The sequence below is a fragment of the Haliotis cracherodii genome, unplaced genomic scaffold (genome assembly GCF_022045235.1).
Source record: "Haliotis cracherodii isolate W230 unplaced genomic scaffold, xgHalCrac1.p SCAF_25, whole genome shotgun sequence".
In the NCBI taxonomy this organism is placed as follows: Eukaryota; Metazoa; Mollusca; class Gastropoda; order Lepetellida; family Haliotidae; genus Haliotis; species Haliotis cracherodii.
The window spans coordinates 3,076,260-3,089,696 of record NW_027266281.1 but is presented as its reverse complement, the minus strand read 5'-3'; the positions used below and the strand labels follow the sequence as shown (position 1 = coordinate 3,089,696).

The window sequence follows — 13,437 nt, the reverse complement described above, 5'->3', positions numbered from 1 at the left end:
AAGTGGACATGGTTCGAAAACCTGCACACATCCCATGGTTTGTCATTGTTATGGTGACAACAATAAAAGTGCAGACTGTCATCAAGATTTAAAATATTCAAACTGTGATGGGCAACACATGACCACTTCCAAGTTCTGCCCTGTTTATCAAACAAAAATCAAAATTCTTAAACTAAACAAGAACGAAACATCATCTTTGCCGTCGCCAGGCAGCTTACTTTTACTCTAAATTCTTCTGCTGCTGTAGCCAAATCTGCCACAACCTCTTTATCTGTTCTGTGTCGGACTGAGTTGACATGGGTCAAGTCTGATCAAACTGTCGTAGCTTCGTCTGTCACGCTGACAATCAATCCGAATGACATATTCTACCTTTCAGGCTGATACTGAGACAATTCATGTCGAACGAGCAAATGAGTGAGTTTAAAAAAACTAGATTCCATTCATGATCAGAGACTGAGGTTTTGCCTTTGAGCCTTTAGAGCTTCTCCCTGTATGTGGATGCTGGTTGTGTTTTTAATCCTCTATATACAGAATGCTGTAATAAAAAGGTCATCTCTTACTCTACTCATCAATACTCTGCTGCTGTCACATTTAGTCGCCCCATGTTGGAGGTATAGAGAATAAGAAACTGTATCTGTGCTGTAAGGAGCATGGCATTGTAGCGCCACACTAACACATCTGTTAGACGAGACATACATGCATAATCGACGTCAGTAATCTGCATGTCAGCTTGATCCGCTTGAACTTTGTGACACTAAGATTTAGGTAATTGCATATTAGTTATTTGTGGAAACATTAATGGGCATCAGGGGTTTCAGGAAAGTATGGATTTCGACCAGATGACTTCACATTAAATTTAGCCAATGTCAGAGTGACCTGTACGAAACTCGGTACTGAATGTTGGCACTTTTTATTTGACTTGCGCAACATTAGGATTAGGTTTAATGCATATAAACCAGGACATCTCCTGTTGAGCTACCCCTAACTACTGCAGTTCGAGACACATTTGACATCAACAACAACAAAACTCACTCACTTACTCCTGGCTAAACCCCTAACTACTGCAGTTCGAGACACATTTGACATCAACTACAACACTCACTCACTTACTCCTGGCTCAACCCCTAACTACTGCAGTTCGAGACACATTTGACATCAACAACAACTCAAATTCACTTAGTCCTGGCTAAACCCCTAACTACTGCAGTTCGAGACAAATTTGACATCAACAACAACATCACTCACTTTCTCCTGGCTAAACCCCTAACTACTGCAGTTCGAGACAAATTTGACATCAACAACAACTCAAACTCACTTACTCCTGGCTAAACCCCTAACTACTGCAGTTCGAGACACATTTGACATCAACAACGACTCAAACTCAATTACTCCTGGCTAAGCCCCCTAACTACTTTTGCATAAAACATATGTGACAACAACAACACTCACTCACTTACTCCTGGCTCAACCCCTAACTACTGCAGTTCGAGACACATTTGACATCAACAACAACACTCACTCACTTACTCCTGGCTAAGCCCCTGACTACTGTAGCATGAGGCACATTTGACATCAACAACAACAACCCAAACTCATTTACTCCTCGCTAAACCCCTAACTACTGCAGTTCGAAACACGTTTGACATCAACATCAACACTCACTCACTTACTCCTGGCTCAACCCCTAACTACTGCAGTTTGAGACACAACTGATATCAACAACAACACTCACTTACACCTGGATAAACCCCTAACTACTGCAGTTCGAGACACATTTGACATCAACAACAACAACCCAAACTCATTTACTCCTCGCTAAACCCCTAACTACTGCAGTTCGAAACACGTTTGACATCAACATCAACACTCACTCACTTACTCCTGGCTCAACCCCTAACTACTGCAGTTCGAGACACAACTGATATCAACAACAACACTCACTTACACCTGGATAAACCCCTAACTACTGCAGTTCGAGACACATTTGACATCAACAACAACACTCACTTACTCCTGGCTAAACTCCCAACTACTGCAGTTCGAGACACATTTGACATCAACAACAACACTCACTTACTCCTGGTTCAACCCCTAACTACTGCAGTTCGAGACACATTTCACATCAACAACAACACTCACTTACTCCTGGCTAAACTCCCAACTACTGCAGTTCGAGACACATTTGACATCAACAACAACACTCACTTACTCCTGGCTAAACCCCTAACTACTGCAGTTCGAGACACATTTGACATCAACAACAACACTCACTTACTCCTGGCTAAACTCCCAACTACTGCAGTTCGAGACACATTTGACATCAACAACAACACTCACTTACTCCTGGTTCAACCCCTAACTACTGCAGTTCGAGACACATTTCACATCAACAACAACACTCACTTACTCCTGGCTAAACTCCCAACTACTGCAGTTCGAGACACATTTGACATCAACAACAACACTCCCTTATTCCTGGCTCAACCACTAACTACTGCAGTTCGAGACACATTTGACATCAACAACAACACTCACTTACTCCTGGCTAAACCCCTAACTACTGCAGTTCGAGACACATTTCACATCAACAACAACACCCACTTACTCCTGGCTAAACTCCCAACTACTGCAGTCCGAGACAAATTTGACATCAACAACAACACTCACTCACTTACTCCTGGCTAAACCCCTAACTACTGCAGTTCGAGACACATTTCACATCAACAACAACACTCACTTTCTCCTGGCTAAACCCCTAACTACTGCAGTTCGAGACACATTTGACATCAACAACAACTCAAACTCACTTATACTCCTGGCTCAACCCCTAACTACTGCAGTTCGAGACACATTTGACATCAACAACAACACTCACTCACTTACTCCTGGCTAAACCCCTAACTACTGCAGTTCGAGACACATTTGACATCAACAACAATACTCACTCACTTACTCCTGGCTCAACCCCCAACTACTGCAGTTCGAGACACATTTCACATCAACAACAACACTCACTTACTCCTGGCTTTACCCCTAACTACTGCATTTCGAGACACATTTGACATCAACAACAACTCAAACTCACTAACTCCTGGCTAAACCCCCAACTACTGCAGTTCGAGACAAATTTTACATCAACAACGACTCAAACTCACTTACTGCTGGCTAGGCCCCTAACTGCTCTTTTATAAAACACATGTGACATCAACAACAACACTCACTTACTCTTGGCTTATACCCTAACTACTACAGTTCGAGACACATTTGACATCAACAACAACACTCACTCACTTTCTCCTGGCTTAGACCCTAACTACTGCAGTTCGAGACACAATTGACATCAACAACAACACTCACTCACTTTCTCCTGGCTAAACCCCTAACTACTGCAGTTCGAGACACATATGACATCAACAACAACACTCACTCACTCCTGGCTAAACCCCGAACTACTCTTGTATAAAACACATGTGACATCAACAACAACAACACTCACACATTCCTGATTAGACCTCCAACTAGGGGCCGTCAGGTAGCCTAGTGGTTAACATGTTAGCTCGTCACACCGAAGACCCGGGGCCGATTCCCGACATGGGTACAATGTGTGAAGCCCAGTACTGGTGTCTCCTGCCGTGATATTGTTGGAATACTGCTAAAGCATCGCAAAACAACACTCACTCACTCCAACTACTGTTGTTCGAGACACATGCGTTAATCAGCAACAACAGCAATATTCCTTTCAAAAGCCCTTTGACGTCATTACTGGTGAAGCCGATGACTTCTGTAGTGTGATACATTAGCACAGGAAAAAACTAGTGATGGGGATATTGTGCTCCTCCAATGTCAAAGAAAACGAGAGCGAGAACAAAACAAGACATTGGAGTAATTGTCGTCGTATACACAGAACAATGGCAAAACACTGAAGTAGCTGTCGTCATATGCACAGAACAATTGCAAAACACTGGAGTAGCTGTCGTCATATGCACAGAACAATTGCAAATCATTGGAGTAGCTGTCGTCATATACACTGAACAATGGCAAATCATGCGTTTAGCTGTCGTTATATACACAGAACAATGGCAAATCATTGGAGTAGCTCTCGTCATATACACAGAACATTGGCAAATCATTGGAGTAGCTGTCGTCATATACACTGAACAATGGCAAATCATGCGTTTAGCTGTCGTCATATACACAGAACAATGGCAAATCATTGGAGTAGCTGTCGTCATATACACAGAACATCGGCAAATCATTGGAGTAGCTGTCGTCATATACACTGAACAATGGCAAATCATTGGAGTAGCTGTCGTCATATACACAGAACATTGGCAAATCATTGGAGTAGCTGTCGTCATATACACAGAACATAGCAAAACACTGGAGTAGCTATCGTCATATGCACAGAACAATTGCAAATAATTGGAGTAGCTGTCGTCATATACACAGAACAATGGAGGAGCAGCTCTCTGGACTCCACGCTGGTGAGGTCACCAGACGTAAGTGGGCATACTATTGACTGTCAATTCTGATATAGGTTTAATACTACCATGGTTTAGATTAACGTGTTTGACATAAATTCATACACGACCTCTTGTTTCCTCAATAAAATTATTTGTTTCATGCTTTGATGGTTAGGTCTCATGAACTTTTGTGTCAACATTGGTCATGCCATCCATTGGAATACGAAACCAGTGTTTCTATTTATAGCCCAGGCTGCCACGGTGCTGCACTGCTTGAACGTGTTGCTCATCACCTCACAACACAACAGGTTTTATGCCATTCCATTCTGAAAGCACTTGAACATGAACCACGTATACCACTATGATTGTGTCCACCTAATACCTCTTGTTCCTTGAAAACAATAACAAATGTTTCAGGAAGTCATTGCTGTGAAAGCATATTACTAGTGTAACACTATCCAGTATGGCCAGAGGCTGTGTAGAGGTGAGCAGAAGAAAGGGGTCAGTGACCAGGTGATGGTCATAAATCGGACAGTGTTGACATAGAGTTTCCCCGTGTACTGTACCACGAACTTGTGTCGACCCCCCCTAAAAGGTTCAAGTGTCATTTCATGACCAGATGACGGTTATAAATCAGACAGTTGTTGACCGGTTTATCGTACCACGAACTTGTTTTAAACCCCCTGAAGATTTGAGGGTCACAGCCTTCCTATATAAACCGCACTGTCAGTGTAGTCTAGAGATAGGCAGAGGGGGCAGTCGTCTAAGGCGCCGCGATTGGCTGTGCAGAGTTGCGTTCCTTGAACACGCCAGAAACCTGTGATTGTGGGTTCGAATCCCGGTTCGCCCCAATTATATTTCTAAGTTTGTCAGCACCATACCCTTGCTCGTGGGTTTCACCGAAGTGGTAAACGGCTGAGACCTGCATCATTTCGGGCTTTCCTCCCACATTAAGCTGACACGCCGTGATATAACTGGAATACTGTTAAAAGCGGCGTTAAACCCAACTCACTCACTCACTCACTGAAACTGTGCAGTTTGATTAATTAGAATTATACTTAAAGTTACGACACTGGCAATAGAGGTTCATCTTCGTACACAAGCCATAGGGTAGACTTTGTATAGATCTAATTACATGACATTTGGGTACAGCTAGCACATCTGACAAAGTCTAGAAAACTTTTCAAAATTGGTTTAATTCTTCCAAGAAGTGGGCATCACACCTGGTGAGATAAGGGCGGGTTGCGTTAACTCTGACCACAGCCTTGGAATCTGGTGACGGAGACTAGCCGCAAGTCTATGTAACCAAAATCCCGCGATCACACTTGCTTCACGCTTACCGACACTTCTCAGTGGCTCACAGCAAACATCACATCGCAGCCTTCCCTTACTTACAGATCGCTATGCCGGAAACGTGGACCAAGTTTCGTGTTGGAAGGAAAACAACTTTTTCGACAGCCTGATTAACTTACGTGTCAGACTACAGCAGTACACTGACAGTGCGTTAAACGTGAGAGAGGTAACTCTTATAGAGAAGAATGATTCAAGGTTACATAAAACATGCACACTCAAAAAAATACGCGCAGATATGTTGCAAACATGTTCATGTGCCAAGAAAACAGTTTTTATACCATTCCATTCTGAACACACTTTAAACATATATCATGTATACCACTATGATTATGTCAACCTAATACCTATTGTGTCCACTGAGGTGAAATTGGGTTTAACGTCGCGTCCAAGGTTATTGCACTTATATAGCGACGTGTACGCACGTGTGTCTGTGTGGCTATGTGGCAGCTTGTACTAGTCCGGAATGATGCCAATTTATAGTGCTAGCTCACTGAGGTACCATGCTGCAGTTTAACATGAATACCCCACTCAGACTCCGAGCCGACCAGTCCTTATTTAAGCCCCTTAATGCCGAGCGCGAGACAGGGTAACAACAAGTACCATCGTTTAACGTCTTTTGGTATGACTCGGTCGGGATCGAACCTCGGACCGTCTGCTCTCCAGGCGAACGCTTTACCTCTGGACCACGGAGGCGGGGAAAACAATAGCACATGTTTCAGGTAGTCATTGTTGTGAAAACGTATCGCTAGTTTTGCTTTGATTTTTTTTTCTGTTTTACTGTTTCACTTATTATTACCTAAATATTTAAACTCATGCCATGTTCTCATATCCTGATTCTGAAGTTGCAATTCGGTTTACCTTCTGGGATACGTATGTGCGCTTTCTGACAGTATAGGTACTTACATTGCATCAGTAGGTATGTATCTACAAAATATCTTTGCGCCGTGTTGATCCTCTGGCTAAGAGTTATATGTTGCGACTTTTGCGCGACTTTAGACATGTCTTCGTCGAGCATTGTATACGATATGCAGTTATCAGGTGCTAAAAAGGCCCCCAAAAGTAAATTTGTATTCATGAATAGGAAATGGCGATTCCTAAACTGTTATCTTCATGCAATTTTCATAATCGACACCGGAATGTATGAGAAACAAAAAACAACACAGTCGAACATAATTCTCTGATTTTCAACACGTGTCACTATTCTTCTTCTTATTATTATATACTGATAAGATTTACGGCAAAGTTATGTTGTGAATTTGCGTTTTCTTCTTGATGTTTTGGAAGTCTGTCTTTTGGTGTTGTGTGTATTCCGTTGTGTGTTGTGTTGTGTCATCAGCGTGTGTGTGACCACATGTACCTGGCGCAGACATCTAGGAGTTTGCCATCTGTGATGGGTGTTCTCTGTTATGTGTGCTGTGTTTTGTGTTGTCTGATGTGTTCTGTGTTGTGTGCTGTGTGATGTGCTGTGTGATGTGCTGTGTTATGTGATATGTGTTGTGTTCTGTGTGCTGTGTTCTGTTATGTGTGCTGTGTTCCTGGCTGTGAGATGTGTTCTGTGTTGTGTGCTGTGTTGAGTGCTGTGTGATGTGCTGTGTGATGTGATATGTGTTGTGTTCTGTGTGCTGTGTTCTGTGATGTGTGCTGTGTTCTTGGCTGTGTGATGTGTTCTGTGATGTGTTTTCTGCTGTGTTAAATGTTCTGTGCTGTGTGATGTGTGCTGCGTTCTGTATTCTGTTCTGTGTCCTGCTCTGTGTTCTGTGTCATTGTTCTGTGCTGTGTTCTGTGTTCTGTGCTGTGTTCTGTGTTCTGTGCTGTGTGCTGCGTCTTGGCCGTGTGATGTGTTCTCTGCTGTGTGATGTGTGCTGCGTTCTGTGTTCTGTGTTCAATTTTCTGTGCTGTCTTATGTGTGATGTGTGCTGCGTTCTGTGTTCTGTGCTGTGTGCTGCGTCTTGGCCGTGTGATGTGTTCTCTGCTGTGTTATGTGTGATGTGCTGCACGCTGTGTTCTGTTTTGTGTGCTGTGTTCTGAGCTGTGTGATGTTCTGTGTTCTGTGTTCAGTGTTCTGTGCTGTGTTCTCTGTTCTGTGCTGCGCGATGTGTTCTGAGCTATGTGCTGTTCTGTGTTCAGTGTCATGTGCTGTGTTCTGTGTTGTGTGACGCGTTCTGTGTGTTTTGTGCTGTGTGTCATGTTCTGGGCTGTGTTCTGTGTTCCATACTGTGTGCTGTGTTCCGTGCTGTGTGCTGTGTTCCGTTCTGTGTGTTCTATGTTGTTTTCTGTGTTCTGTGTGATGTATCATGTGCTGTTTGCTGTGTAAAGTTATCTGCGCGCTCTGTGCTGTGTTCTGTGCTGTGTTCTGCCAAAATGTTTATCTTTATCCAGCAAGAAGCCATGCACGCCACGCGAATGCACCGTTCATGCATGTATATCATTTAACAACCAATTACAGTGAGGGGGGTGGGGGGTGGGGGGTATAGACAAGTTGGTTTACGGCTACAACGATAGTTATCCCTCTAATGTCTGCAGGAGACAATATTTTTTTTTTCTACATAAACGACGGTATGCTCACCAGCTACATACTTTTGATGAAAAAGACTTGTTATAGAAGCCACGTGACACTGTAATTTGTGATAGCGTGGAGCGCGCGAGGGTGCACGTGTCTTGTATAAGTCCTACAGTGTAGCATGAAAAAAGAAACAAGTAGAAATCCACTGCCCTTGTGTTTAATCTGTTTAATCTGTGCATCCATTTAACGTTCATGATGATTCCAGGCATTTAGGTCAACATTGGAGTTGAAGTTAGCATTGTCATCTGGAATCGGAAAAGGATTGGGTCGCCTAGAGCGATTTCCTACATGGGAAAAATGTGTGCAGCATTTTTCTCGAGTCTCCGATGTGATTTTACTGGAAACTCACTCACTCACTCACTCACTCACTCACTCACTCTCTCACACACTCAGTTTACACAGTGCCGATTATGGCTCCCGTTTGACATCAGACAGCGCTACGACACGAAAAGTGGAAATGTCGGATTACTAATCTCAGTGATCTGATATGTCATATGATTGTCTGAACGCAGTCGTATACGTTCGTACCAAAGTCCGTGACTCTGTCGTGACAGATTTTGCTCTATCGGAACAAAATCGTAACAATCCTGTGTTGGCTGGACAGTGTCCTTTGGATCGGGATGCTTTCGTGGTGAACAGGCATGATTTGGAGAAATTGTTCATTGCCGTTTCTTGTCGATTGAATCCTGATTGCGTCCAGATCTTGGACCCCAAGCTTATATGAGTCCAAATTGATATGTGTGAGTTTTTTTCACCAACGAAAACAACCATGCAAATGTGATCAAAATCAGTTATATGAAATCCTTATGCAACAAATATATCTATGCAATGACGGTATGAAAGTGATCATCTAGCCAATTTGAATTAGTGCCAGTTTGAAAACTAACCAAGTGATCTTTATAATGTGCAATTTCACTACAAGGTAATTACCGCTTTTCACAGATTCAATAAATATATCACAGAAGGTTCTTTGAATTCAGGAGTCTGGCTTGGCGGTGCGACTCAGTACCGAATAATGATAATGAGTAATGTCATAAAAAGTACAAATTAAACATCTCAGCAAATATTTCGCATAAAGAAATTTGAAACCAGGAGTCTAGCTTTACCGGGTGACTCAAACGGTACTTGTGGGTACTATTGCCCTTTTAAGTACAATGGGTGCTCTTCCCGTGCCTTTGACGGAGCTTGCCCAGATATTGTGGGTGCGATGCCCAAGAAAACACAAAATCCTTAATTCCGACATCAAAACTCTGAAATGCTGAATACTGCTGTGCTGTTAATTACTAATTACTGACATACAATAAAAATATGTGTGGGGGTGGCTCACCCAAGAATATCCCTAATCTGAATTCAAAGTCCTAGACAATACATTCAATTTTGTACAAAACTGTGCACATTAATAACTTGTAACAAATTACAAATTTTGTCATTTAGATTTTTGAAATTACGAGTCGAGCTTGAAGGTGTGACTCGATAACCCTACAGTTTAGGTTTGTCTGGGCCCTAGCTGTATCTATATGTCTAGCGTGGCCTGGAGACATTTCAAAGATTCACTACACAATAACTTCAAAGATCTAGCTTGACTAAAGATGTAATTTGGAGTATATTGCACATATATGAAACTGAATTTTTGAAAGACACATTTTGGCATTAATATACTGGCTTTGATTAAACATACCTGGTTGCAATATTCAACAGTCACACAATATATATCCTTGATTGAGTGCATATAGATGTCATGGCTCCAAGCTTCACGTAACGGAGGGAAGTTGTCATGGTGACTGATTTACGACACCCATTGTCTAAAGAACATTTAATTGCAAAGGCTCATTACCCTGGAGCCATGACATCTATATGCCTTGAAACATTTAATTGCTGTTATTTATTAGATGCTAATCCTATTTGTTAATCCCCATTTTTGTGTACATCGACTGTCTGCCATCCTTAACAGGATGTGCAAGTATGTCACTTATGATTTACTGTTTACATTTATATTTATTACTTACTAAATGTCAGGTGACCTTGGCTATATAAGCCTTGGTCCAGAGAGATTGAGAGAAGAGAGAAGGGGTTTGACTCTCTTACCAAGCAGACCTCTCTCCCACAGCCCAGAGTGTGTACCGACTCTCTGTGGCACCCTCAGTTATTTCTAAGATATTGTAAATTGTTAATTGTTCTTGTAAATAAAATTGTGATTAGTCTCCTGTGACTCTGGCTCTTTGATGACTAATACCCCAAGAAAACCAGCACGACATTTGGAAGGTATTGTTCACCCAGAACAGTTCCATGATATATACAACAATTGTCTGCACAATAATCTGCACAGAGTTTTTGATTCAAGCGCCCGCCAAATCGCAAAGACACACATTCGATGAAATATGCTATACTTGAAAATAACTTCTCTTGCGGAGTAAACGTCAGTAGTCTTACGCCAATAACTCTACGGTAGGGAAAAGTAAATCCTTATGAGTAGTCTAATCAGATTTATTTTTCAGTTTGGTTCCCTGACACTTAAACAGTTACATGTATGAGACAAGGGTGCATATCAAAATTCGCCGTCATGAAGTTTGAAGTTTAAACTAGACAGAAAAAGGTCGGAAACTACTTTACTAATCTCACAATATCTCGACATCCGTGGCATTGTATTAAATGTCAGTCACACTATGTTAACGCCATGATGGCGGTTATGATTTTATTTTAAGCACACAGTGTTTAATATCTGCACAGATGAAAAGGGTACTTTCCATCTACGGTCCCGTGTCACCAAGTGAGTTAAACGCGTTACAGTACATGCCAACTTACGGGGAAAGAGTGAGTGAGTATGGTTTTATGCCGTTTATTATGTGCAGTATTCAAGCAGTAGCACGTCGGAGGACATCAGAAATACGTTCCACGCTTTCTTCTCATGTGGGGAATCGAAGTTACATGTATGCCTTGGGCGAGACGAGCAAACGTTTTGACCACTTGGCTAGCCCCTCGCTGTAATAACAACCGTGCGAATCAGACTCGAAATGTCCTTTTGGAAAAAAAACACCCCTTAGAATCTATACTAGGAGTGCCCGTTTTAAGCCTCCTTGTTATTTATTCAAATATAAATAACAATATTAAAACGTGTTTATGCCCATGGGCTTAAATGAAATGGTAGAATGGATTGATCTCCCAAACCGGGAGATCTTCAAGAATTGTTGTAGCACGCTCCTATATGGCACATTTGACCAAATATTGCACCACAATTGTTAGAGGTTTCCATGTATACACGACACATTGGGCCTTAATACAGATGATATTCTAGATACTCAGTAGGACTGTTTTATCGCATGTGACAAACACTCATAATTGCGCTACTGGGTTCTTGTTACTTGTTGACAGATGACTAATTCACTCCTTGAAAAAAGAAAACAATTTCTTTTGTTAAAGTGATGCTCTTTCATTTCACTTGTGAGTATTGTTTCATTTCACATGTGACAGTCATTCTTCCTTTCATGCTTTGATCATCTGTGGTTCCGAAGCCCTGTCCTTAAATTTAGATATTGTGCTTCTCAGCTTAAATCTGGTAATTCCGTAATACGCCCAAGGCTAAGAAAACGCGCATTTTCGGTACTTTTCTTGATCAGTCGTTGTTTAATCAATGTAACTACATTCAAGTTTTGACTTGTACCATGTGTTCCCGTGTTGCTACAGGTAAACAACTGACTTGTCATGCGTTTGTGACGAGTGCCACCGGTGGGGCAGGATACGTTCACCTTTTCGCGAACACCTTGTTTCATTACTATTTGATAGTGATTCATAAACACATGCTCATGATTGTCGTCTAGGGCGCCGCGATTCGCTGTGCAGATTTCCGTCCCTTGGGCACGCCAGAAACCGATGATTGTGGGTTCGAATCCAAGCTTACCCGATTATCTTTACAGGCAGCCCTGTTGTTGACAACATGAGCACCCATCTGCACAACTGAGATACGATAGCATGCAAGAGGCAGCCCTGTTGTTGACAACATGAGCACCCATCTACACAAATGAGATACGATAGCTAAAGGAGGCAGCCACGACGGGTCTTTACATCAGCTTGTTAATTGTATGAAGGATTTAGGAGTTGGCACTCTGCCTGCTGGGTTTCCCCACCTACCTTCTGTGTAGTCACTGGGAGACGTTGAGCCCTCTCGCGTCGTTTCGCAGCACACGAGGCTGAAACACAGAATATGCAGTTCAGAAAAACATATAAACCACACAATCATTATACATAAAAGTCATGGCCATTCCACAAATGTTATGCATCTAAATATTTTCAAAGGTGAAAAAAATTTGTAAATGTGTTTTTTTGTAATATAAATATCCGGTGATTGAGTGATTGTTAAATCAGTGAAGCAACTATCGCTTATCGCTTTTGGGGCTTGCTAAGCTTTCAATAATCGGCGCACCTCAGAGTATGTACAGATATCACTTATGGAGCTTGCTATGCTAACTATCAACAGTCGGCGCATCTCAGAGTCTGTACAGATATCGCTTATGGAGCTTTCTATGCTAACTATCAACAGTCGGCGCACCTCAAAGTCTGTACAGATATCGCTTATGGAGCTTGCTATGCTGTCAACAGTCGGCGCATCTCAGAGTCTGTACAGATATCGCTTATGGAGCTTGCTATGCTAACAATCAACAGTCGGCGCACCTCAAAGTCTGTACAGATATCGCTTATGGAGCTTGCTATGCTAACTATCAACAGTCGGCGCACCTCAAAGTCTGTACAGATATCACTTATGGAGCTTGCTATGCTAACTATCAACAATCGGCGCACCTCAAAGTCTGTACAGTTATCACTTATGGAGCTTGCTGTGCTAACTATCAACAATCGGCGCACCTCAAAGTCTGTACAGATATTGCTTATGGAGCTTGCTATGCTAACTATCAACAGTCGGCGCACCTCAAAGTCTGTACAGATATCACTTATGGAGCTTGTTATGCTAATTATCAACAGTCGGCGCACCCCAAAGTCTGTACAGACATCACTTATGGAGCTTGCTATGCTAACTATCAACAGTCGGCGCACCTCAAAGTCTGTACA

The 13,437-nt window shown here is 42.2% G+C and overlaps 1 protein-coding gene across 1 annotated transcript in view; it reads right to left on the bottom strand.

Moving 5' to 3' along the window:
* LOC139472810 (uncharacterized) overlaps positions 1-13,437 on the bottom strand; it is a 40,780-nt gene that overhangs the window by 21,682 nt on the left and 5,661 nt on the right. The window contains exon 2 of the mRNA XM_071255289.1: positions 12,505-12,563. Within this exon, the coding sequence (XP_071111390.1) occupies positions 12,505-12,563 (59 nt within the window). The remainder of the gene's footprint in view (positions 1-12,504; positions 12,564-13,437) is intronic.